General features: G+C 47.2%; 6 protein-coding genes across 6 annotated transcripts; 3 read left to right on the forward strand and 3 right to left on the reverse strand.

Annotated features, from left to right (window-relative positions):
* Positions 1-6472: 6472 nt before the first annotated feature.
* Positions 6473-7954, forward strand: VTN77DRAFT_6527 (uncharacterized protein; the record flags this gene model as incomplete). Its single annotated transcript, XM_069422815.1, has 1 exon — positions 6473-7954. The coding sequence occupies one exon, from the start codon at positions 6473-6475 to the stop codon at positions 7952-7954; it is 1482 nt and encodes a 493-aa protein (XP_069281437.1).
* Positions 7955-9869: 1915 nt separating this feature from the next.
* VTN77DRAFT_6528 (uncharacterized protein) lies at positions 9870-11018 on the forward strand (the record flags this gene model as incomplete). Its single annotated transcript, XM_069422816.1, has 1 exon — positions 9870-11018. One exon carries the CDS (start codon positions 9870-9872, stop codon positions 11016-11018), a length of 1149 nt encoding a protein of 382 aa, XP_069281438.1.
* An 840-nt stretch (positions 11019-11858) lies between these two features.
* On the reverse strand, positions 11859-13223 carry VTN77DRAFT_6529 (uncharacterized protein; the record flags this gene model as incomplete). Its single annotated transcript, XM_069422817.1, has 4 exons — positions 11859-12222; positions 12272-12532; positions 12581-12846; positions 12921-13223. The coding sequence occupies 4 exons, from the start codon at positions 13221-13223 to the stop codon at positions 11859-11861; spliced, it is 1194 nt and encodes a 397-aa protein (XP_069281439.1).
* A 2329-nt stretch (positions 13224-15552) lies between these two features.
* VTN77DRAFT_6530 (uncharacterized protein) lies at positions 15553-17474 on the reverse strand (the record flags this gene model as incomplete). The annotated part of the gene is made up of 3 exons (XM_069422819.1): positions 15553-15594; positions 15673-17219; positions 17279-17474. The coding sequence occupies 3 exons, from the start codon at positions 17472-17474 to the stop codon at positions 15553-15555; spliced, it is 1785 nt and encodes a 594-aa protein (XP_069281440.1).
* A 2374-nt stretch (positions 17475-19848) lies between these two features.
* VTN77DRAFT_6531 (uncharacterized protein) lies at positions 19849-21472 on the reverse strand (the record flags this gene model as incomplete). The annotated part of the gene is made up of 2 exons (XM_069422820.1): positions 19849-20060; positions 20122-21472. 2 exons carry the CDS (start codon positions 21470-21472, stop codon positions 19849-19851), a joined length of 1563 nt encoding a protein of 520 aa, XP_069281441.1.
* A 1091-nt stretch (positions 21473-22563) lies between these two features.
* Positions 22564-24627, forward strand: VTN77DRAFT_6532 (uncharacterized protein; the record flags this gene model as incomplete). The annotated part of the gene is made up of 1 exon (XM_069422821.1): positions 22564-24627. The coding sequence occupies one exon, from the start codon at positions 22564-22566 to the stop codon at positions 24625-24627; it is 2064 nt and encodes a 687-aa protein (XP_069281442.1).
* Positions 24628-24766: the final 139 nt, after the last annotated feature.

Genomic DNA, 24766 nt, shown 5'->3' on the forward strand with positions numbered 1-24766 from the left:
GGCGATAAGGCCGATCGATCAGCAGTGGATGAGATCGCGTTTCTCCAGCCGCAACAGAAAATGAAGACTGGAGAAGAAGAATCAAGGATGAGAAGAAGTCGATTTCACAGGAAGTCAAGACAGGAAGTAACGACGAGACGATGACCAGGTCAGGCAGTGGAGGTCATGTCGTTATTGTATGTCGATGTCGATCACTGACGATGATGCGGGAGCGGGTCCCGTGATGGGGCGATAAGGTTGAATCCGGATTAGGACCCAACTTTATGTAACCAGACAAATAACCTGGTGATAAGAATAATATCGAGATCTTCTACTGGAGAATCCTCAGCGTCTTTCTAGGAGTCGTTTCGAAGTAAACGACAATAATAAATAAATGGTACTTGGTTGATTGTGGATGATGTTTTCTCGCTCGCGTGCCAAGAATAAGATCACGGTGGAGAGCGGGACAATGATAAAGGTCTGTGATACTAACAATAAGACAAAAGTTCTGTTCAATAAAGCAGCTATCAGACAATATTAATAAAGAACCTTAATTTATATAAAAATAAAAAAAAAGACACGAAGCCCTTGGCCACCCCTGCTAGTGCATACCCCAAGAGTCCAGACAAGCTGAGGTGATCAGTCTGGACACTGACGTGACAGGATGGATGACTTCATTAAATCTGCAGGTGGTGTGACTCACCTGGATCGCTTTTCGATCGGAAGAATACGGATCAGCTTGTATATACCTCTGTTGGATTTATGGTAGTAGCCATTATATATATTCATCAATATGGCATTCAGACTCATCTGCTTAAGAATATTTGCCTGGCTGAGGGTGCTTACTGATGATGACTGCATGCTGAAGTCATGAAATAGCCGATTAGGTAATCAGGGTCCCTCAAGCGATTGGCTGTGGTTATCTTTGACAAGATGCCAGTAGAAAATCATTTATAATCCTGGCTGTATCCCGACCGACATGTCAGGTGGAGTGACAACTGGACAACACAACCAACGTCAGTCCAGAGTGAGGCAAGAGCCCGCTAAATTGTCGGATATGCCATCCGCCGAGCAAATCAGGTGATTCGTGTTCCTTTTTTCGGGATAGGGTGGATTATTAGGCGCGTCGATCTGGAGGCGGATCACTCCTGAAATAGGCTAAAAGTGAGGGGAGGATCCCGATATCGTCTAGCTGAAGGAAAGAAATACTGATCTACCATGCCCACACTCAGTGCTGACTGCATGAGGACGGTGATATTCAACAATATAATCAAGCTTGTCCAGATATTAATATTTCCACTCCATGAGGTCATTATTATTGTACTGTGGCGAAATTCCAGTCTCATTTGTATCGGTGTTATCACCGCCTGCCCTGCATTATCTTTATCCTTATGATGATTTCTTGACCTTTTTGAATCGAAAATACCTCCAGCAACTTTTTTTTATTTTTTTTTTAAAAAAAAAACATGAAAAAGAGGAAACTCTCCCCATAAATCGTACAGTACAAAAATTGATAAGCTTAACGATCTTCCAGCTTACCCCAGTATAGCATATAAAGAAGGATCTATTTAAGAAAGACCAAGGCTCTCTCTTCTCCACGTTCATGGAGGTACTATGATCTTCCATTCTATTTTATATTGCTCTTTTTCTCTTTAGGTAGTTAATATAAATGTTTATCTATAGTTCTTACAATGGTGTTATTAACCTTTTAAAAGAAAATCTACCATCTTCGTTGCACTCCTTACTATCAATACCAGCAATTGCCAGACTATCAATTCCTCCTATCTTCTACCAAATGAGGAAAGAGAAAGCAATCCCTTCCATCTATAATTCAATGCTCAAATTCACCCTAAGATACCCCTAAGTTTACTAATTCCCTTAGCCTTAGTACCGAGTAAACTTCTTTAGAATATGGATCATGAACTTACTTATACCTATTTCTAGCTAGTTAGAATATAAATAGCCCCTACTTACCTTCCCTTGTTTAGACTATGTAGTCAGATTAAGTGGAAGAATGTTACACACGTCTTCTCCTCCCATTCCTGGATCTTCCTGGAATTTTCTAACATCAATACAGCTCCGGTTCTCTCCGTCTGACTTTCATCAATTCCACCGCGATTCGCCTAGAGTTGTTCAGTTCAATAATGTCGCCTTTCTCTCAGACTTTCATTGGTAGCAGTTCTCTAGTCTTCTTATCTCTCAGCAGAGTCTATTCTCAACAAGGGCTGAGGGTGAGGCTGTCGGCTGCATCAGGTGCCTTCCTTCCTGCCTATTATAAGAAGCACCACGTCTCCCCCACGACATCAGTCAGTCAGCCAGTCTCTCTGACCAAGCACCACCCAATTTGCGAAGCTTCTCAAGCCAAGCACCTTTCTTTCTTTCCTTGTCACAGGCTTCTTTTCCCTCGCCTTCATGCTATATGAGCAAATTTACATTTACCGGCCAGCACTCGTGAAGAGCCGCCGGGGGAAGACAATTCCCCAATTCGTCATATATATATATATGATACAATAGCGAAAGAATAGAGGAAGGAAACCCTTCCAAAAACGCTGATGTAAGTCTTAAACCGCCTCTGAAAAAGTCCGCACAGGTGGCTAACCATTCGCGAATATTGACGAGGCATTAATATAATGATTTGCATGATGTCTGTCTCCACACTCGGCACTGCAGTCTGTCGAAGATGACGGAAAGAAAGATCCTATAAGAGAGTCACGGACCCAGTAAGTCTAGAAGAAAATGTCACTACATGGGAAGGAAGATACTAATAGTTAATTTGATCTTCAACAGTCACGTTTCTTGATCAAGTAATGCAAATCCTTCGGAGAGGGGGTGCAAGAGACGCTCTTAATAACAACAGAATGATGATTTTTAGCAGCACTGGGACCCTCCAACTGGAAAACCATGATCTAAACAAAGCAGTTGGAGACGAAACAGCAAACTCGCGAACGAGAGTCACCATACAAAGGCAACTCCAGAAGCAGGAGACCCAATGGGAGAGGAAATTTGAGAACCAGGAAGGAGGCTAAACGGAGAAGGAATTCGAGAAACAGGAGGACCAATGGCGAGAACGCAAAGCAGATCCGGGATTGTATAGGGAGGATTTGAGGGATGATTTCCAAGTTCAAATGGATCAGCGGAAGAAACAAGAAATTTGAGAAATACTTCTGGGGAAAGGTTCTCGAGAAAGAGTGATAAGGAAATGATCAACGAGACTGCAAACTTGCGAGAAGTTTGTCAATGTCTAGGAACAAGGCCATCTCTATCTTACCGTTGAAGCCAGCACTTCGCCCAAGAGGATGAAGGGGATGGATATGGATTGACATCGACTTTGGCAGAGTTTTGGTTATAATCAGCCTGGATTCTCATGATTCTAACCTTCTCTAACCATCATATTTATTTAGTCTCGACAAGCTAAGAGTTCAAGATCTTCGTTAATCATCTCCCTCGACAAAATATTGCATGAGATACTGCGTAGGAAATACAACAAGGAATGCAGGTAGTAAAGAATAAGCGTATTGGCAAGAAATATAGGTCGGGAGCCCGCCTGAAATGCACATGAAGAGCTATTATATATCATAGGTATAGGCCTGGGGCCAAAAGTCTGTCGACGAAAATGAAGACGATAAAACGATTGAACTTTTAGACTAGAACTCCTACCTGGTATGACATGAAGAAACAGTGATGAATAGAAAAGATCAAGAAAATACCTCCAAGAGAATAAGAGGAACAGGGCTGTTTTTTTTTTCACGCCCCAAAACTACTATAGCTAATTAGTGACTATTTCCTTTCTTTACTCTAGTAGGTATTTGCTTGGTTTACGGGTGAGATCACTACGACCTAGGACTTGACTTGTAGACGCTGACAAACAATTTCCAGACCATAACCCTGCTATCTTATACCAAACCAATTGGGGAGGAGAAGCAGGAGGCAAGATCTATAAATAATGGTGAAATACTTTAAATATTATTCTATTCTTAAATATGTCTCTTAGCTATAGTATTACTATAATAAGTTCTCACTTGGATTATGTAGTCAGATTAAGAGATCGTCATATATATCCTCTCCTCCTATTGCTGGATCTCTCTGGACTTTTCTAATGGCAATACAGCTGAGTTCATCCCTCGACGGAGTTACATTGACTCGGCTTTCCTGCCAGAGTCTAGACCCAGCCCAGGGCTTAGGGCCTAGGGACTACGATCAGGGCTTCCTGCCTGACCGTAAGAGGCACCACATCTCACCCATTGAGCCAGTCTCTCTGACCAAAGCACCAAATACCCGAAAGCTGCTCAAGCACCTTCTTCCTCATGCTTCTTTTTTTCCCCCCCTTGGCCTTGATGCTATATAAGAAAATTATGTTTACCGGCGGATTCTGATCGATCACTATCGTTGAGACCATTATATCCCCCTCATTACTGGCTCTTGTTTTCTGTCTCTAATTTTTGCAACGTTCTTTCTAACTCCGGCGAGTCTAGGTTTTTCTCTCAATGTTGTCTTGTTCCCAAGATCCGATCGTTTGTCTTGCAAATATTAAAGGAGAGAAGGACAGCAAAAAAAAATACTGGTTGTCTATAATCAGCATCTAAACAGACATATAAGGCCAGTTCATTTATTAATACTCTCTATAGATGTTCTAAAGCCTTTCTTTTATAAAGGAAAATATATTACTGCCCACCTATTAATCTTATTATATTCATTAATACTCATTTATTAAGGCATGTACAATATTGCAATAATTAACTGGCCATTGAATATGTACAAGCAAGGGTCAAAAGGTAAAAAATAACTGAATAGTTAGTTAGCTCATGGGATAATAACAAGCCCAGCCCCTCTTTATTTGGCAATGATCTAATTACTATATTTGAAAGAAGCTAGTAAGGCAAGAACTTCCATAGGAAGAAGTTGAGAAAATACGGAGTACTTGGGAAGTATTTTTGCTAGAAGAAGTTTAAGATCTTTATATACCTACCTTATGTAAAAGGTAGGTAGCTAACTAAGCTAAAGTTTTTTTCTGCTAATACAACCTATAAGATGTGAGATCTTGCCAGACTTAAGCCAGAGATGTACTGTACGATACGTGTTATTATAATATACAGGACTTTGTTATTGGTAATATGTAGGACCTTAGGTATGCATGTAGATCTACTATTTTGTCTTTTTTTTTGAAAAAAAATTTACTGCTTTCTTTCTTTTCTTTTTGGTTTTTTTTCCCCTTCTCTCTTTTTTCTCCGTTTATTCTTTCTATCTCTTTTTCTAAATAAGAAAGAAATGGAATCACTTGTTTCCAAAAAGAAAAAAAAAACCTACACAGTTATCTATCCCTCCACTCATTCGACTTCCACTTCGAAGTCCTCTACTCTAATATCTGACCAGTTAGTTCATGACCCTGCTCGCTCAACCAATATTAATACATATAATACTGGTCGGAAGAAACTACTCACAAACTACAATGTTTTCGGAGTCACTAATACCTCGTCATTCAGAGGTCAGGTCAACATTCCTTTACTACTTAGTCCCCCAGAAGGACGGATCACTAGTAAATTTGACCGTGATTTTTTTTTTATGTTCAAAGCTGTATGTACTATGTACTGATTTTTATTGCTACTACTAGTACTACGCCTAACTAGGAAATACATAGATGCCCATTTGAAAAGACTGGATTTGAGTAATTTCGGCTTGAGATGCACTCCCTGCTGCTAAGCTTGCTGCTTGTCTATATAAGGACCTAGGTAGTTAGACTAGTAAGAACTAGGCTGCAAATGCTGCCTTTACTAAAATCAATGACCGATTGGGGTAAATCCGAAGCTGAAGTTGCCTACCCAGTAAATAAAAGCTGCTTGCATATTTTGAACTAAACTAGTGATGAACTCAGCTCGAGGGCTTAAAAAAAGTGTGAAGTTGGGTAGTTAGGTCGCTGATCAGTTACAAGCTTACAACCGTGCCTGCCTGACTCGGACTGAGAGGCTGAGACATCCTTTCAGCTCAGCTACTGACAGCTAGCGCCGCATAGCCTTTAAATAGGCATATTCCCCTGCAGCTGAGCTACTACCTTCCGCCTCACCCTCTGAATAAATTGTTTCTAGTAATAAGGGAATGTCCTGTTCTTATGTCAGACCTTCCTCTGACCAATGCTCTAACTATGCACCAACATATTGAGAATACAAGTGTTATATATAGTTCATGTAATTCCTGGGAATGGAGTCTACTTTCAAGGCTGTTATATGAGTTCGGCCCGAACCCTAGCTGAAAACACCCCCAACTGATCCACTGGATGCAACGTTGCATCCAGCCAATTAGAAACCAACGATTCTGTAGCTGTTATCGAATTACGTACCACAGTCTGTTGGATGTATGTATGTATGTATTTAGGCAACCAGCTTGCGTCGTCAGGGACATGCTAGTCAGCAGCAGCTGGTGTAATGTTGTCCCTGGACTACCTCAAGTCAACTCAACAAAAAAAAAATTCTATCTCTCAAAGTCAAATGCTGATTTCATCATGTCAAGAGAATACGAACTCGTCGCCCGCTCATCGATCGATTTCGAAGAGTCCTTCAATGGAGCCCACTTTGACCATCACAAGCCCAACTATCTGCGATACCTGCTGTCGGCTCCCTTCGTCGGATACCGTCGTACAAGAAGTGCAGTCCGACGGAGATCCGTCTGCTCTGTTGTCTTTGCACTCGCCGGCATCTTGGTCACTGTGATCATCCTCACATTCATTTTCCTGCCGTCATATACACACTTGCCACCGCATTATATCGCTCTTCGGAATGCGGTGCGACAGTCGACAGCGCCCGGTAGGGGAAACCCCCGGGACGAGAAAGTGTTCATCGCTGTCAGCCTGTATGACAAAAAGGGAGATCTGGCAGGCGGACAGTGGGGGCAGACAGTTCTGGACTTGATCGACATGCTTGGCCCCAACAATGTGTTTCTGAGCATCTATGAAAACGACAGTGGACAGGCCGGCGAACGTGCCCTCGACCAGCTCGCCAAGCGTGTTGCGTGCAACAAATCAATTGTCTATGAAGAGCACTTCAACTTCACCAATTTCCCTACAGTCACCCTCCCTGACGGGTCGAAGCGCATCAGACGTGTCGAATATCTGGCCGAGGTCCGGAACCGTGCCCTACGCCCCCTTGACGAGCATCATCCTGAGATCATCCGCTACGATAGACTCCTCTTTCTGAACGACGTCTACTTCGATCCGCTAGATGCGGTGCACCTCTTATTTTCGACCAATGCGAACAACGCGGATGGGATTGCCACGTATCGAGCGGCGTGTGCGGTCGACTTCATCAACGCCTTCAAGTTTTATGATACCTTTGCATCGCGCGATTTGCAGGGTTATGGCATGGGACTGCCCTTCTTCCCCTGGTTCACCACCGCCGGACAGGGTCAAAGCCGGCGAGATGTGCTAGAGGGGAAAGATGCGGTCCGGGTGCGCAGCTGCTGGGGGGGTATGGTGGCATTTGATGCGGCTTTTTTCCAACGTCCTGAGCCAGCGAACGCAACGAGTCAGAAATATATGGGCCGGAACATCCCCGTGCGATTTCGCGCGGAACAAGATCTGTTCTGGGAATCATCGGAGTGTTGCCTGATACACGCAGATATCCAACGTCTGCCGGCGAACCCTGACAATGAAAAAGACACCGACACCGGCACATACATGAATCCTTTCATCCGCGTCGCGTATGATCGCCGATCATTCTCATGGCTCGGGATCACCCGTCGGTTTGAGAGGCTTTATCCCCTGGCCCACAACATCGCGAATCATGTTGCCGGTCGACCGCGTCACAACCCACGTCGAGCAGAAATTGCCGGGGAGGAGGTGCAGGAGAGGGTTTGGACGGGCAGTTCGTTCGCAACAGTCACGCGGATTGCCAGCAGCGATGGCTTTTGCGGGCAATTGGATCTGCAGGTTCTCGCTCCGCGGGAAGAGAATGGGGATGGTTGGGAATCAGTTCCTGTGCCGGACTAGTTGCATATGCGGTGGAGAAGGATTCTTGCCATTAGACTGTAGGTTCAAGTTGGTGGCATAAGGACAGAAACAGTATAAAGATAGTTCTTCTTCTTCTTCTTCTTCTTGTTGTTGTTGTTGTTGTTGTTGTTGTTGTTGTTGTTAGAGAATCTGTATATATTCATGATTTATGATTTGATAGAGAATACAATCAATCTAAAACAGGAAAATGCTCGTTCAGCACCGACATTGAAGGAAAATAAGGACCTTAGAGGAGGAATGTTAGCAGTTAGTTTACACTTTTATTATTGTACCGAAAAGCAGAAAGCTAAATAGTTGTTTTGATCTTTAACAATTACTTTCTTTTTGATTTTTTTTTTTTTTGATTTGATTGAGTGACACAAATCCTTCAGGGAGGTACAAATCCTTCACAGAGGGGAGCAAGAAATGCTCTTTAATAATAACAAAATGACGATTCTTAAGCAGTAGATCATAACCTTCTAAATTAACTAGAAAACCACGATCTAAATAAAGTATTAGACATGAAGAACAGAAAGCTAAACTTTGCAAATAGAGTACTACCACCTCCTCCCTCAAAGAGTATAATAATATATACTTAATTATGATTACAAAAAAGGAGTTCGAGAAAAGGGACGATGAAATGCGAGCATATAGTGTCGAAACAAAACAAATACTAATTGATTGCATAGATCAGAAGACAGATTTAAGTAAGGGATGGCTTCCAACAGACGGAGCAGCAGAAGAAATGAGAAATATGTACAGTATAGTACTGTACTTCTGTAGGGAAAAAAAAAAAGAGAAAAAGAAAGGGTTCTTAAAAATTAATTTATGACAATTCAGACAAAGCGACATGGGAGAGTGACAAGTGAGTCAGTTAACTGAGATGAGTAGTCAACGACTAGAAACAAACAAAGTGATCCATCTCACACCGTGAAAGCTAGCCAGCTTATCCAATAATTAATATTAAACTTATGGACGAAGGAGATGAATATTGATTCGACCTTGGCGGAATTTTGGGCTTATTATTAAATAATCAGCCTGATTTCTCACTATTTCTAAGCCTTTTAGCCATCTCATCCCTTTATTTATTTTAGACTTGTCAAGCTAGGAGTTCCAGTTCTTCTGTCAAAATAGATTGATTGAATTCATCGTCTCTACCGATAGAATGTTGCTGGAGAGATATATGGTGTAGGTAGGGTAGTTGAATGAATAAATGCATGTTGGGAAAATAAGAAAAAAAATATATAGGTCGGGAGCCCACCTGGAACGCAGATAAAAAGCTATCTATATAGCTGGTCCGTCCCTGGCATCATATATACATACATAGACAAGGTTAAAGATTTTTCTCTTCAAGCCAGTTGACCAAGGTACATACCTACCTAGGTAACAAGACCTGCGAGGTTTGTTTGTCCATGAGAATGTCATAATATATAAAATATACAATGATGGCTCTCAGGATCTCGCTGAGAGTTGTAAGAACGGATTAATTTCTGTAACTGCCTGACGGCCGATCTAATACTCAGTGTGCGGTCACGTGAGCCGAGGCAACCGGAGCCTCAGGCTCCAACATAAAATAATAAAAATCAAAATAAAATAATAATAACCCACCTGATGAGGAGCGGATTTCCTTTTTGGAAGAAACTAAGAAATAAAGTTACTACCTAGGTTAATCTTATATTGTTATATTATTCCCCATTTGGCATGCGGATCCGATCCGATCCCCCTCCATCTTAAAGGTACTCCGTATATAACCGTTTCTTCTTGTTGAACAATAGGGATGGAAGATTTATTTTTATCCATTCATTTATTTTTCTTTCCTCTTTGTTTGTTTGTGCCGAATAGACATCATTTAAAGCACCTAGTGTAAGATTCAATCCAATCGTGTTGATTTTCTCTCTTTTAAGATCTCCTGCCCATGACCCCGCGCCGCATCCACATCGCCGTCCTGGACACGGACGTCCCTGTGCCCACCGTCTACGCCGCGCGAGGGCTCTACAGCTCGCAATTCCGCGTGCTGCTCCAAGCAGCTGCAGCACGACTCAATGCATCAGGATTCTTCCCCGCCAACCGCCCGGTCGAAGTCCGCACGACGGCTTACGATGTGGTCGGTGGAGCGCTTCCGCATCTCTCACTGCTGAGAACACAGCCTCGGAGTGAAGCAAACGAAGAAAATGGTGACGAGGATCGAAAATTTGGCCCGTCAGGCCCCATCGACGCTGTCTTGATTACTGGATCCTCCGCATCCGCCTATCGACTGGACCGGTACCCCTGGATTGCACCCCTGCAGTCGTTCATCCAGACCGTGTACGCCGAGTATCCCGAAGTGAGGATCTTTGGGTCCTGTTTTGGCCATCAGATTGTTGCCCAGGCGCTGCTTTCGCGGCATCATCCGAGACTGAAACATGAAGTCAGCAGCAGCAGCAGCAGCAGCAGTAATTCTGACTCTTATGCCTACGTATCCGTTGCAGCCTGCCCGGTGGGATACGAAGTCGGCATCCACCCTATTACGCTGAATCCGGCGTTCGTTCGCTGTTTTCCCGCTCTGGAATCCTGTTTACCTCGACAGGGACACGGTCAGCTACAGTGGAAACTCCAGCTCATCCACGGCGATCGCGTCACGCTCTTGTCACCTGAACTACAGTCAGATGCTCTTGCTCTTCCATCCCCCTGGCTCAACCTCGGCAGCACACCTAAATCGCCCATTCAGGGACTGTACCACCCAGGCCGTGTATTGACCTACCAAGGACACTTCGAGTTCGATGCCTGGGTCAATCGCGAGACGTGTATTGAGTTCGCGAGACGAGAGGGCTGGTCGGAGAGTGATATTGCTTCGTATCTGAGGCAGATCGGGCCAGCGGCAGCAGCAGCGCCGGGAGAGGAGGGTACCACCGACGACGATGATTCCAAGATCGCGGCTGAAGTCGTGGTTATGTTTCTAGCTGGAGTGGAGGGCGATGTAGATGTCGATGACGATAAGCAGCGCATCAGCATCAGAGAGAATGCAGTGTCCCGGAATGGATTGATTACGCCGCCGTTGGGAGATGCAGATGCTGAGCAGTACTGAGTGATGGTATCTATAGGTATATAGATAGTTTTCCTTTTTTTTTTTTTCCTCCGCTTTTTCTTCTTATTAATCTTCTTACAGACTTTTTTTCTTTTTCTTTTTCTTTTTCCCTTCCTTTCCCTTCCTTTCCTTTCCTTTCGTTTTTCCTTTTTTTTTTTGAAGATCATGGTTGATTGCTTCTCGCGTGATGCATTTCAGCAATGTGATATAGATTATTTTTTCTTATTTCTTTTTTTTTTCGCCATACGTACTTACATACTTTCCATATCTGCATATCTGCACAGAATCATACAATACAAGCCTTAGACGTCTGTCTCGCTTTGATAGAAAAGGAAAAAAAAAAGAATACCTGGTCTATCTATGCCAGTTACTTTGGCAGCTGGATTTACAGAGTATGTAGTTTATATTTTTATTTCTTTATTTTTTTATTTTTATTTTATTTTTATCTCCTTTCCAGGTGGGCTTCCCACGTATATTCCTCACCATGTTTATTCCTTGAATATCTTCCTTCTTTCGTTGCCAGCTATATTCTTTATAATTGTGTATAGTAGTACTGTATGTACAGCGTAAAAGTGAGTTTAGACAGGGAGGTATGCAGGGGAAAAAAAAGACTGTCTCAAACAATTTAATTGCTTCATGATCGATGATGTCCTTTTCCAGTATATACTGTTTCTTATATCACTTTTAGTAATTGTGGCAGGATTCAAGAATATCTAATCTAAAAACCCGCGACTCATTGCAAAAGACATTTGGGAATAAGTAAGATAATACATACATGCATGCATGACAACGTGAAAACTTCCTCCAATTCATAAAAAAAAAAAGAGCAAGTAAACTACATCACTCCGCATCCAACGGCGCCACCGGCGGCGTATCATCAACCTGAATACCACCCCTCTTCTTTTCATCGCTGTCCCAGAACGGCAATTTCCACCCCCCCTCGCTCTCCGGCGTCGCCAGCCACAGCCGCATCAGGTGCCTCCGCGGAGCCGGCGGCGCGTAGTCCTTGTAGGAGGTGCGCGCGTGCAGGATGTGCGAGTTGGCCAGGAACTGGATGTCGCCGACCTCGAGGATCATGTGCAGCGCGAGGCGGTTGGCCGTCTCCTCGAGCACGCGGAGGGCTTCCTGCTGAGCGTCGGAGAGCGGGGGGATGAGGCCTTTGTCTGAGAAGCGGGTGAGGGAGCGGACGTAATAGGGGTCCCATCTGGAAACAGTTAGCATGACGAGTTGAAGAGAAAAAGGGGGCTACTCACTTCGTGTAAACACGCGGGTTTTCTCCCTTCTCTAGATACATCACGCTGGTTCTGATCCACTCTTCCTGCCCCTTGCTCGTCTCGCCCTTGCGGTCAAAGTACCAGATCGGCTCCGTCAGGGTCTTGAGCACATCCGGGCGCTCCTTGTACAGGACGTTATAGACGTGGTGCGTCGAGACTACGTCGGACTCGCCGCCCTCCAAGGCGCGGGCGATACACAGCAATCCGACGATGTCGGAGTCATCTGCGTGGAAGTATTGACTAGAGCCGTCAGCACAGTCCTGTCATTGTGACAATGTGTCAACCTACCGCGCGTTGGTCCGGTAGATGCGGACTTTATCAATCTGGGTCGAATCCTCGCCCAGGTCCTTGACATGCCCCAGCACGTGGCCCCGGCTGTTCTGGCTGACAAAGTAGCCCAGGTACGTCCCCAGGCCCATGTAGGCGACGGCAGACTTGTGGTTGCCCCATTCCTGCACCGGCAGGCCCTTGAAGAGGATGAATCCTTTGCCATTGAGCAGGTCGTCCCGCAGCTCCGCCAGGAAGCGGCTCAGGTTGGGCAGGGGGAAGTTGTCCTAGATCACGTTAGCAGGAGCATAAATATATGTACCGTACAACATATCAATGTCCAGCCAGGCGAATGGCATACCTTGGAGATGCCAGTCAACGGCGTCCCAGACGCAATAAACTGATCAGCCGTCGTGCTGAGCTCTTCGATCTCAGCCTCCGTAAACCGATGCGTCCATTTCTCCGGGTGGTCTCTGAATTCCTCGGCCGTCCAGACGGTAGGCCCGGTGATTTCCTTGGGGAACTTCTCGAACGGCTGAAGTAATTCGTAGATGGGTGGGTGCTGGCCAGTAGTCTTGAGGCCGTCGGGGAAGAGGTTCAAGTCGACCTTGCCCTTGAGCTGGTGCGGAGGGGTAGGCAGCGTCTCTACCAAGCCAGGGGCCATGGTAGTAGTTTGATTCAGATGTATATTATCTGTGGACAGCCCAGAAGAGTGGATAGAAATTGAAGAAAAATGTTGACGAGTGTGAGAAAATGAAAGACAAGACGTCGAGATTATTTATTTATCTCAGACCCCTCCTTCCAACCGCCGGTCGCCCTCCGATTGATAAGACGAGGAGGGGCTGCATCAGTGGGCAGGAGACTATCCTGTAGCTCAGGAACCAGACCGCGAAGTACTGGATGCAAGTACAGTACATGATGATTGGTTGTTGGAGGTGAACTGGTTGGCGCCGTGATCACGCAATTTACAGGCACGGTTGTGAGATCAACTAAGCACGCCATCCCATCCACCATTGGCAAGGACTCTGCATCTAGATCAGTAGAAAGGAACAACAGAAGAAATTCAGTCAACCGAAAGGGAAAGTGAAATGAGAACCAATCGCCGGGTTGTCGGGTCTGATTGACTATTGTCAGATCCTGCATGGATACCTTAATGGACGAGTATGTACTCCGGATACTCCGCATCGTAGATATCACGTGACATTATCGAAGACGTCAACTCGACAGGAATATTAATAGTAAGAAGAAAAGACAAGACAAGAAAGGAAAAGGAAATGGAGAAATTATATTGGCTAGAATAATAGAGACAGCCCCCGCAAGATTGCGACGACAGTATGATACCGGCGATTGATCCCGCTCGCGGAATGAAGTCCGATATCGACCCATGCCAAGAAGACCTCGAACTATTACCAGCCTATTTCACTACGAATAGCAAACAAAAATTCATTCCTTCTGGTATGTATTCAGGAGTAGTACATAGAAGCTCAGCCTGCTGTCTTCCTTGGCACTGCTGCGCTACCGGACATTTGCCTCTTGATGGTAGGAGAGATATATCAACCCTCCCTTTATACCTCCTCCACTTACTCTTTCATTGACGAAAAAAGGAAGCAATATTTTGAAAATGAAAAAAAAAAGGATGGCGTTGCATAGTTACCCCGGTGCTGTGCTGGTATTAGCACTTTCTACCTTATTTAAATAAATTTAAATAATAACTGCTCCTTAGGAGAGGGAACCTGAACGACTATTTAGCCATCTCGCCTAGGTATTTCCCTTTACCTAAATTAAATATCCTGCACTCTTGCACCTGTAGGAAATTACATTTTTATATTATCACCCTCAGACAAGTTCTGACGGGTTAAAAAAGGATATATGATTAAAATGCCAGACGTGAGGTGTAAATAAAAAGCTTGCTTTTTCCCTATATATTCTCTCTTGTCCAGGACACTTTGTTTTTTTTTTTTCAGTAATACCCTATACTAACAAATTTATCATGTATAAGCTAAGCTAAGTTAATGCTCTCTGCTTATATATATTTCTTATTTTTCTCTTCCTTCCTGTCTTTTTTTTTTCTTTCAAAACAATTAGATAAATAAAGCGAAATATAAAACTTAATATTAAAAAAGGAGTCATCTCAATTTACGCAGATTTTTAATTTCAATGAGCACAATAATTGGAAACAAGCAATCTATCCTTGATCGTACTAAATAATGTAAGTACAGTATCATCACACCTTTCTGATCTTTGATAAGTCAGTATAGTCTAGCCCATTTCTCTATGGACCAGGCAGTAGTACGTACTAATTATATTGACCTGACCGATCTTCAGACTTGTGGAACAATAAACGGGAAGGTACATGGAAGAAGACAGTGAGAGACATGGGAGTAAGGCTTGTGACTATTGAGGAGGACAAATAAGTGCCAGTTGATTTGTAGGTAACTATAAGCTACCTACCTAAGCGTTTCGTATAAGTATACAAAGCATATAATTTCAACAGTAATGCTAATACATAGTACTACATTGGGAATTAGATTTAAGGTATTAGGTGTTCGACAAGCAGGATCTTATTTTGCTCTGTTTCTCCGACCAGTAGGCCTTGCAAAAAGAAGCGTCACGTAAGGGAATATGTTTCTCTTAGAATTTGTAGTTCCTGGTAAAACCCCGCCTTTGAGGGACGTTGTCCAGGGTGTGCAGCAGCTAGACAGGAATGGCAAAGGGGAAAAAAAAAAGTTGCTCAGCTGCATCCAGCCAATCCATCTCTTCTGTTGACCCATGATGACTGACACACATCACTTTTCTGGAATGTGCCTGCATGTCCCTTGCCTTTTCCCTCTAGAGTCTAGATAATGGTTGATAGGATCTTAGATCTTACGAAGAGGGATGTACAGTACTATACTGTGCATTCATCACTGGGATAGGTTACATATATGGATGTATTCATTTATGCCTTTTTTCCCCCCCTTTTCTGGTTAATAATCCCACCAGACAAGGCTCTTTCAGGGCGATATCAGGGCTATCTCCTTCAATTTAGCGAAATTCTAATCCAGAAAGTTTCTTTGTCAGCCTTGACTGTATATTCACTTAATTGTCCCTTTCAAGCAGAAGGGCAAACTCACCGGCGTCCCCCATCCCGACGCAGCATCCCATCCCGGACCGGACGGAAACCCCGTCGTATTACAGCCCAGTGTCGACCCAGACGTGATGTCGTTAAACGCTTTGCCCGTCGCCGCCGCAGAGTAGAGCCACGGGTTCAGGAATCCCAGCGGCCGTTTCCCCGCCGCGATCCGGGCATCGTTCACGAGCGAGATGACCGATGCGAAGGTCGGCGTGGCTGCGCTGGTGCCGTCGACCCCGACGAACATCCCATCCACGAAAATGACGAAATGATATCCCTGCGCCGCGACGTCCGGGTAGGCCCGCCCCGTCGGGTTATACAACCCCCGGTACTGGTCTCCCAGTCCTCTGGTGTAGGCCGATACGGCTGCCTCCTGATACGCAGGTCGAGGGAAGTAATTCGAGTATCCGCCACCAGGAGAAAACCCATTCACCGGGTCGTATGCCACCACTTCGGGATTGAAGTCCATGGTCGCGCCGACGGTGGTGACGTACGGGCAGCTGGCTGGGAACATGGGCAGGAACATCGACGTATTCTTGCCATCGTTGGACACGCAGTCCCCGGCCGGTCCCACACCAGCGTCGCCGCTCCCAAAGAGCACGGAGACCCCTCGAGCGCCCAGCTGCGCGAACTGCCGGCACACGGCCGTGGCGTACGAGCGGGGCACCGACTGCTCTTCGTCCGCGTACGAGTTGGAGATGGTCTGGGGCAGCTCGTCATCGGGTTTCGCGAGGATGTAGTTGAGCCAGACCGAGTACGGCTCATTCGTATCCGTGGGCGTCCACAGGGAGGAAATAAAGGGCGGCGATCCTCCCGTGTTGTACGCGATGAGCGGCGTCGGATATGTGATGGCAATGATGGTCTCGGCATCCAGATCGCCCTCGACCGGCGGGTTACTCTCGTTGCGGCTCTGAGGATTCGGGCCATTGTTGACGATCTCGATGGTGAAGTTGAATCCGGCGGCCTCCGGGCGGTAGCGCTGCAGGAACGAGTTGACATCGAACCGGTTGTTCGTCTCATTCAGGAAGTTGTTCAAGGCGACCTTGTTCCGCCCGGCAGCCTGGGGCACGTAGTCGACCGTGCCGTAGAGCGTCCGCAGACAAAGCGGTGTAACCATGGTCGCGTTACAGGCGGTCTCCACCGTCGGGTTTTCGATCGAGTCGGCGGGGGCTACCTCGACCTTGCCCACCAGCCGGGAGAGAGAGCGCTGTGGAGAGGGTCGGAGGAACGAATTGGTGGGCTGGATGGAGACGATGTGCTCGTGGAGATGGACTGGCAGCGACCAGACCGGGGTGCGCACCGCGTGCGAGCCATCTGCATGCCGGTAGACCGAATACTTGGTGTCCAAGAGACGCTCGACGTCCGCCACTGGCAGGGCGACCGTAATCCAGTCCTTCGCGGGGCTGTACTCCAGATCGGCCGGATCCACGCCATGTTCCGACAGCCACGACTCGACGAGGTTGATGGCTTCCTCGGTTGGTCGGACCAGCTCATGGACTTCAGCAGCCGTCAGATGCTGGCCGTAGCGGGAATGGCCGGGGGTGGAGGCTGAAGAAAGTCGAACTGTGTGAGCCGGCTGCTGTCGTTCAGATGCGAGAGATGAATACCTTCATACAAAGCCTTTTCCAGCTCGTCAAACCGGTGCTGTTTCAGCCCGATCTGCAGCGCAATGGTGTGCGTTGGCGGTGCTGGGCCGATCTCCGTCCATCCTCGGGGAACAGGATGAAACTCCTTGGGACGATATGGCGAAGTGAGCGCCGACGCTACACTGGCCAGGAGGATGGAGAGGCTGCAGACCCTCATCTTAGCTCTGAACACGCAAGGAGGGGGAGAGAGGAAACGGGGGAGGCTTACCGCGTCTTTAAGTAAGGAGCGTAGGAACGCGGAGACGCGCTATGTAACGTTGGTAGGCAGGGAATTAACGGAAGATTCGCGGTGGAAATCGCCGATATGAACGGCAACTACTCCAGTACAGTCTCGATGTAAGTCGTCGTCATCTGGCATCTTGTTAATCGAGTTCGAGAATCACATTCCTAAGCCTTACTTACCCCAGTGGCTATCTGATCGGGAACAAGCAACAAAGTCACGCCTGCTTATGGAGTACTTGGGTAGGATTGCGAGAGCAACAGGGCTAAGAGAGATATAATCGCTTCTCTCTTATCTCACTGGACCCTGGAAAAGCACAATCTCTAGCCAATAGTAATCAAATACCTATCTGATAACACGCGCCTGAACTTTTTTGGGAACTTCAGAGCAGCCGGGTTGTTGCTCCGAGTGGAGTTGCGGAAACTCTAGCAACTGTTGCCACTAAATCTTAAGAGTGCTGCAGTATCTCCAAGTCGCGTGTAAATCACGCTCCGGGCTGTATTCTTTTCTTACTTCTTTTGTTTGCCATTAATTTTCCTGCGGAGTTAGCCAGATTGTAGATCTGGATTTTCATTTTATTTTTTATTTTAGTTTTGCAAATGATATTCGAATTTGGTTGGAACTTTAGACCAACCGTAAATCTATTACCCTACACTACTAAAGATTTCCTCCAGAAATTCAATGTTTGTACTATTTACTTCCCTAGTGCTTAATTCTTCACTTATAATAGCTGTATGGTTGGTAAGATCTGAAGTTGAAGACGAAAAATAAAAAATAAAAATAAAAATAAAAAATAAAAAAATAAAAAAATAAAAAAATAAAAAAATAAAAAAATAAAAAAAATAAATAAAAAAAATAAAAAAATAAAAAAAATAAAAAAAGAGAGAGAGAACCTACATATCTAGCCTGTTTATATTACTTGCGCCTACATATCGGAAAAAATGCTTTTGCTGCTCAATCTTGGAATCTTTCCCAGCGTTGCCTTCCCATATTGCAAATTTAGCATAGCATATCCGTCTCCCTGGTCATCATATCTGCTGCGACTTTATTCTCGTTGGATTTGCAAAATTGGGGCTGCTAATAACTCAGCGCGAGAATAGAGTCTTTGTATATGGGTAGATTGAGGAGCACTTCGAGAAAGGGGTCTTCCTTTAAGAAGATACTCTCTTTGTATATATATTTCTAGTCGTGACCTTTATATGTTACTGCAGAATCGCTTCTGGCAGAAGCAATACATATAGAACAGGTACGGGAGGTAGTTGGTAGGCCTCTACTGCTGGAGTCTGGCAGAGTAACAACAAGAGAGGATAGTTGTCATCATCTAATCATAACTAATCGCTATGACAATTACATATACAGTATCACCAGTGTTCCCCCTAGACTAGGGTTGTCTGTAAATATACCTAGGCAGTTATATATTTACCTGTGAGTTTAAACTATCTTACGGGAGGTTGCCACGGGGATGAATTATCCTATGAAAGAGAAATAAATTATAAATGGCTTGGTAAGAGGAACCAGCAAGGAATGAGCTTTAAGTGCAAGAAAGAACAAAATGTCCTTACAATATAATAGATGCTCAGAAGAACTAACTAGGACCGTGGATTTCAACACCTCGAAATTAAACGATAACAGGAAGGCTCTTTCCAGTAGAAGAGGGATTAGATTTTTTTCTTAAAAAAAATTAAAAAAATTAAAAAAAATAAATTAAACAAAGCGATTTTGCATACAACAGCTGGGATTCGCTACTTCACCCAACCAACTCCCATACTAACCAGCCAGTGTGTGACTTAACTTCTGTACAGCTGAGCAGACGGGAAACCCTGTTTCCCACGCCCTATGGTCGTATGTAATGTACTAGACACAGCTGGTCAAAGGGTTATATAGAGAGAAAGGGAGGTCGAATGTTCTTCCAGAGTATTTTTAGCTACTGTACAGTCTCCAAGCAGAACTTTCGTAAAAAAAAAAACCTTGCTTCTTCTTTAGTCTGGTGGCCCTGCATTTTCAACACGATAGATAGCTAGCCAGTTTTATATACCCTGGCTAGGCTAAATAAATTCAACCTGACTAGGCTATTTTTGTTCTATACCTGTGGTAACGGGTACTAAAATAAAATCTTACTTAGAGACTATATAGAGTAGGGATAGGTGTAGGTTGATATCTCACAACATTCCTGGTCTGATCTGAGATTCTCCTAGTAATCCACTAAACTAGAGAATTGCTCAATATGTTGCCAGGGCTATTATATCAAGAGACTTTTTCTGGTCATTATTGGTTACAGGATTGCCTGGAATACGTACGTACATATATGCACCTATAAAGTCGTCACTCGTCTGACTACTTCCGCGTGAATCGCAGCTGGCTCCTTGAGACCACCCATCTCCTTCAGAACCGTCTCGCGCGCCCTCTCCGACGAGACGCACTGGTAGGAGGGAAAGGCTCGGACCGAGACGCGGTTCTGGAACATCTCATCCAGTTCTTCAAGGGTCCGACCCTTCATTTCGGGAATGAAAAGGAAGAAGAAGACTGAGGCGTTAGTATTCTCACCCATATACAGATCAACACACCTATGTTGGTGTATACATACCAAATGCAATCGCGTTAGCCCCCGCCCAGATATAGCCATATTTCGCCCCCCAGTTGAGATTGTTCTCGTTGATGAAAAACGGCGAGCAGTACGAGATCAGCCAGTTGAAGAAGTAATTCAAGCCCGTCGCCAGCCCCATGGTCACCACGCGCAGCCGCGAGCTGACCACCTCCCCGGCCACCGGCCAACTCACCGTGCCGACGAACCCGTTGTAGAAGAAGTTGAACATCAACGAGAATCCCACCAGCGCACGCCCGGATGCTCGAGACCCCGGCGCCACGGTGTCGGCCACGGCAATGGCGAGCATGCAGGCCGCACAGGCGCCGGACCCGATCATCAACATCCCGCGACGCCCAAGCACCTTCTGCGTCAGAAACATGCCCACGGGCACGCCGATCAACCCCATCATGGTCGACAGGATGGACATCTGGAACGGCTTGTTGATGCCAGCCACCTGGAAGAAGAACGTGCCGTAGGAGATGATGAACCAGATGCCCGACGCGGCATGGGAGACGATGGCGCCGACGCAGAGGACCGTCCGGCGCAGATCCGTGCCTTTGAACATGTCGACGAACGACCCCGCGAGCTCCTTCTCCTCGTCGATGCCGCGCTTCATCGCCACGAATTCCTCCTCCAGCAGCTCGGGCGATAGGGACCCGGCGCGGAGCCGTTCCAGGGCTCGTCGGGCCTCGTCGGGACGGCCCTGCACCAGCAGCCAGCGGGGGCTTTCGGGGACGAAGAAGATGAAGACGCAGATGACGGCGGGGATGGCAAACAGCGACGCCAGCGGGATCTGATAGGCGAGTTTATCCCGATGCGTCTGGCTGTAGTTGTCGGCGATGGCGCCCAGCAGACTGCCGATATTCACCCAGAGCCCGAACAGCGAGACCAGCACGCCGCGCAGGTGCGGCGGGGCGACTTCAGTCGTGTAGACGTTGGAGAAGGTGATGAAGAAGCCATTCGCGAGGCCCAGGATGATTCTCCCCGCATACAACCCGCCCAGCCTGGTCGACGCGATCTGCACCGCGCAGGCCACAAACGAGACGAGCGATGCGATCCCGATGGCAGGTTTGCGGCCGAATCTATGCGCAAAGGGGCCCGTGAGGAGGGTGCCGATGATGGTGCCGACGTTGAGAAAGGAGCTGATCAGCTGCTGTGGCTGCGTCTGGATGTTCCATCCCAAGGGCATCTTGGGATCGCGATAGCCAAATACTTCCAGAAAGCCGACCATGGCCTGGAAGCCGGCGATGGCGGCGGTGTCGAAGCCATACTGGCAGTTGGCCATCGACATGACGGCGCAGATGAGCAGGCATTTCCAGTTGGCGAGGAGGGGGGTGTTGCGGGTGGTCATGTTGGAAGCAGAAGTAGCAGTCAGAAAGCTGTATAGGCAGCCAAAGACACTGAAGTATCTTGCAGGGAATGTTTCTGTATATAATACTCCGTACAGGGATTCTAATCTCCCCACATCAGCTACCTCCACTCGACGTCCTCCCCGACAAGTTGTCAGCGACGCCACCTTTAATTTTTTGGGTAAAGCTCTGCAATCTTATTTCTACCGAAATAGTATCCTACTAAATTTGATCATGAACTTTTTGTATTTAAAATGGTACATCCTATGACACCCCATAGCAAAGTCCCAAATAATACTGATTTTGATTATACTCCCACCTAACATTACCCCCCAAAATAGTCCGACTTTGAAGCCAATGTTGCCTTATAAAAAAAAAATCTACTACTGTATATAGTCAGATTGACTTTGAGATCTGCCTCTTATAAGGGGGCAAAAACTTATAATGATTCTTATTGGTATAGGATAGGTCTTTATGAGCGGCACAGCAACGTCAGTTTAGTTAAAATTGCCCTTTTCAGGGATAAATGAAATCCCCATCCTAACCTGAACTATTCCTTTTGAAGGAATTCAATTTAGCCAAACACGATGACAGAGTCATGCCGATATAACCGGCGGGGCTAACCAGAACGATGGTTGCTAAAAATCCACCGACTCCGTAATTTCCCCATAATCTCGGGGAGAAAATGTGGGAGAGAGATCAACTATTCGGATTCTCCCCGGATCTGTCCAGATTACGGAGTACTCTATAATCATGGAGGAATCTGGAGTCAAGCCCCACGTTCTCTTCTCTTAACGGAAGTACGCATCCGGAGAACACTCTTAAATAGGAAGTTTACAGGAGAACACGTTCTTGGATCGTGGCGGTGGAGAATCTTAGGATCTTGGACCCCACTGTCGCTTCGTTCATCAGTGAAAGGTATAAGGTTGGGCCAGAATATTGATGACCGGCAGTTGTTCTTGTCGCCAGATCCGATGCTTATCTTCACACGGATGACCTTGCTAGATTCGATTCTATGAATCTCTACTCAGATATATAGTCCGATTACCTGCTTGGGTTTCGATATCAGGCAATTTTCAAGCGTGACTTGACCATGGCCACTCCCCGTCGGCCACTCACGGCCTGCGAGAAGATCCTTCTTCACCATGCAATTGGCCTAGCAGAAGCCAACATCCAGCCTGGGCAAATCCTGCGCATCGCCCCAGACTGGCTCCTGGCATCGGAGGCAGCATGGGTCGGGATGGAGAAGACGTACAACCGCATCGGGCGTCCGCGATTCTTTCGTCCGGACAGGTTCTGGCTGGCGCCCGATCACATCGTTGACCCCCGCGTCAACCATCTGCCCAAGGAGAAAGCGGCGATCGAGGCGTGTGAACGCATCGCGACGGAGATGGAGCTGGGCGACAATTACAACCCGCCCAACACCACCATCATGCACACTGAGTTCTACCGGTCCCGCTGCCAGCCCGGCATGTTGGTCGTCGGCGCCGATTCCCATACCAGCTCGGCTGGCGCCCTGGGCGCGTTGGCGATTGGCATGGGAGGCACCGATACGCTTGTCCAGATCCTCACGGGCGAGACATACTTGGAAGTGCCTGAAGTCGTGCGCATCAACTTCATCAACGCGCCGCCCGTCGGACTCAGCGGCAAGGACGTCATCCTGGGCGTCCTGCGACAGCTGAAACGAAACACCGTCGCGGCGGATCGACTGGTCGAGTACACCGGCGAGGGACTGCGGTATTTATCATGCGACGCGCGCTTCGCCATCGCCAACATGACGACTGAATTCGGCGGGATTGGCGCCTGCGTCGTGCCGGATGCCATCACCAAGCAGTATGTCGACCGACGACCGGCCAAGAAGCACCGGTCCAGCAGTCTGTACTTCCGCCCAGACCCGAACGCCCGGTACGCCGCGTCGTACGACATCGATCTGGCGCAGTTGCAGCATTTCGTAGCTCTCTATCCGTCGCCTGACAACGTCGTGCCCGTCACCGAAGCCGAACTGCCGCCGCTGCAGGGCTGTTTTATCGGCGCGTGCACGACGACGGAGGAAGACCTCATCCTGGCCGCTCTCGTTCTGCGCGAGGGACTGAAGATGGGCCTGAAGCCCTGCGACCACGGTCTCCGGCGGGTTACGCCCGGGTCCATCCCCATAGTCAACCGTCTGAAGGAGCTGGGACTGTTGCAGGTCTATGAAGACGCTGGCTTTGTCATCGGCGCGCCGGGATGCAGCTACTGCGTCGGCATGGGCGCCGACAAGGCTGGTCGGGGGGAGGTGTGGCTGTCGTCGCAGAACCGCAACTATCGCGATCGCATGGGCGTTGGATCGATTGCCAATATCGCGTCTGCCGCAACGGTGGCCGCGTCGAGTTTCTCCATGACCCTGCAGGATCCGCAACCGCTGCTGGACCGGATTGATTTTGCGGCATACAACGCCAGTCGTGCGTTTCCACAGGATCAAGTCCTGGAAGAACCAACGTACATCGAGCCCACGATCGTGCCGTCAGACTCGTCGAATTCGTCGAATTCGTCTGCTGCAGCAACTCCCCCGACACGCAACGCCCTCCCTGACATCATCCGAGGCAAAATCCAGCGTTTTGGCGACCACGTCGACACCGACTCCGTGATCCCAACCGATCGATGCATGGCCCCGACCACGGAGCTCCTGGGCCGCGGCGCCTTCTGCTACACACGGTCGGATTTCTACGACAAGGCGCAGGCAGGCAGCTGCGTGGTCGTGGCCGGGAAATGCTTTGGCACGGGGTCCTCGCGTGAGCCCGCGCCGCGCGCCCTACAGGCCGCGGGGATCAAGGCCGTCGTGGCTAAATCATTTGCCTTTATCTACGGGCGCAACCAGGCCAACAACGGGCTGTTGGGAATCAAGGTCCAGGACGAGGAGTTCTACCGTCTGGCGCAGGAGGACGAGGAGATCGAGATCGATCTTGCCGCGCAGGTGATTCGCTGTCGGGGGAAGACGTTCACGTTCCGACTCGATCCGATAGAGAGACAGTTGCTGGAGTGTGGCGGGTTGATGGCTGTGTATCAGCGGTTTGGCAAGGAGTTGTTTCGGGAGTTGCAGGATGCAGCAGAAGAGGAGGAGAAGAAGAAGATCCACCTACCGGTGGAAGACAGTGGGAGGAAGGAGCTGGAGTGGTGAGTAGACTTTTTAGACTGTTTGTTTCTTCCTGATGCGAACGATGTGATATTGTATGCTATGATATGGGATATGTTATGATGTGTGCGATGAATGATATGACCGCTTCCATAGCTAAGGATTGACATACATAAATTCACTT

Source organism: Rasamsonia byssochlamydoides, assembly GCF_041956645.1.
Source record: "Rasamsonia byssochlamydoides strain NRRL 3658 unplaced genomic scaffold VTN77scaffold_5, whole genome shotgun sequence".
Taxonomy (NCBI): domain Eukaryota; kingdom Fungi; phylum Ascomycota; class Eurotiomycetes; order Eurotiales; family Trichocomaceae; genus Rasamsonia; species Rasamsonia byssochlamydoides.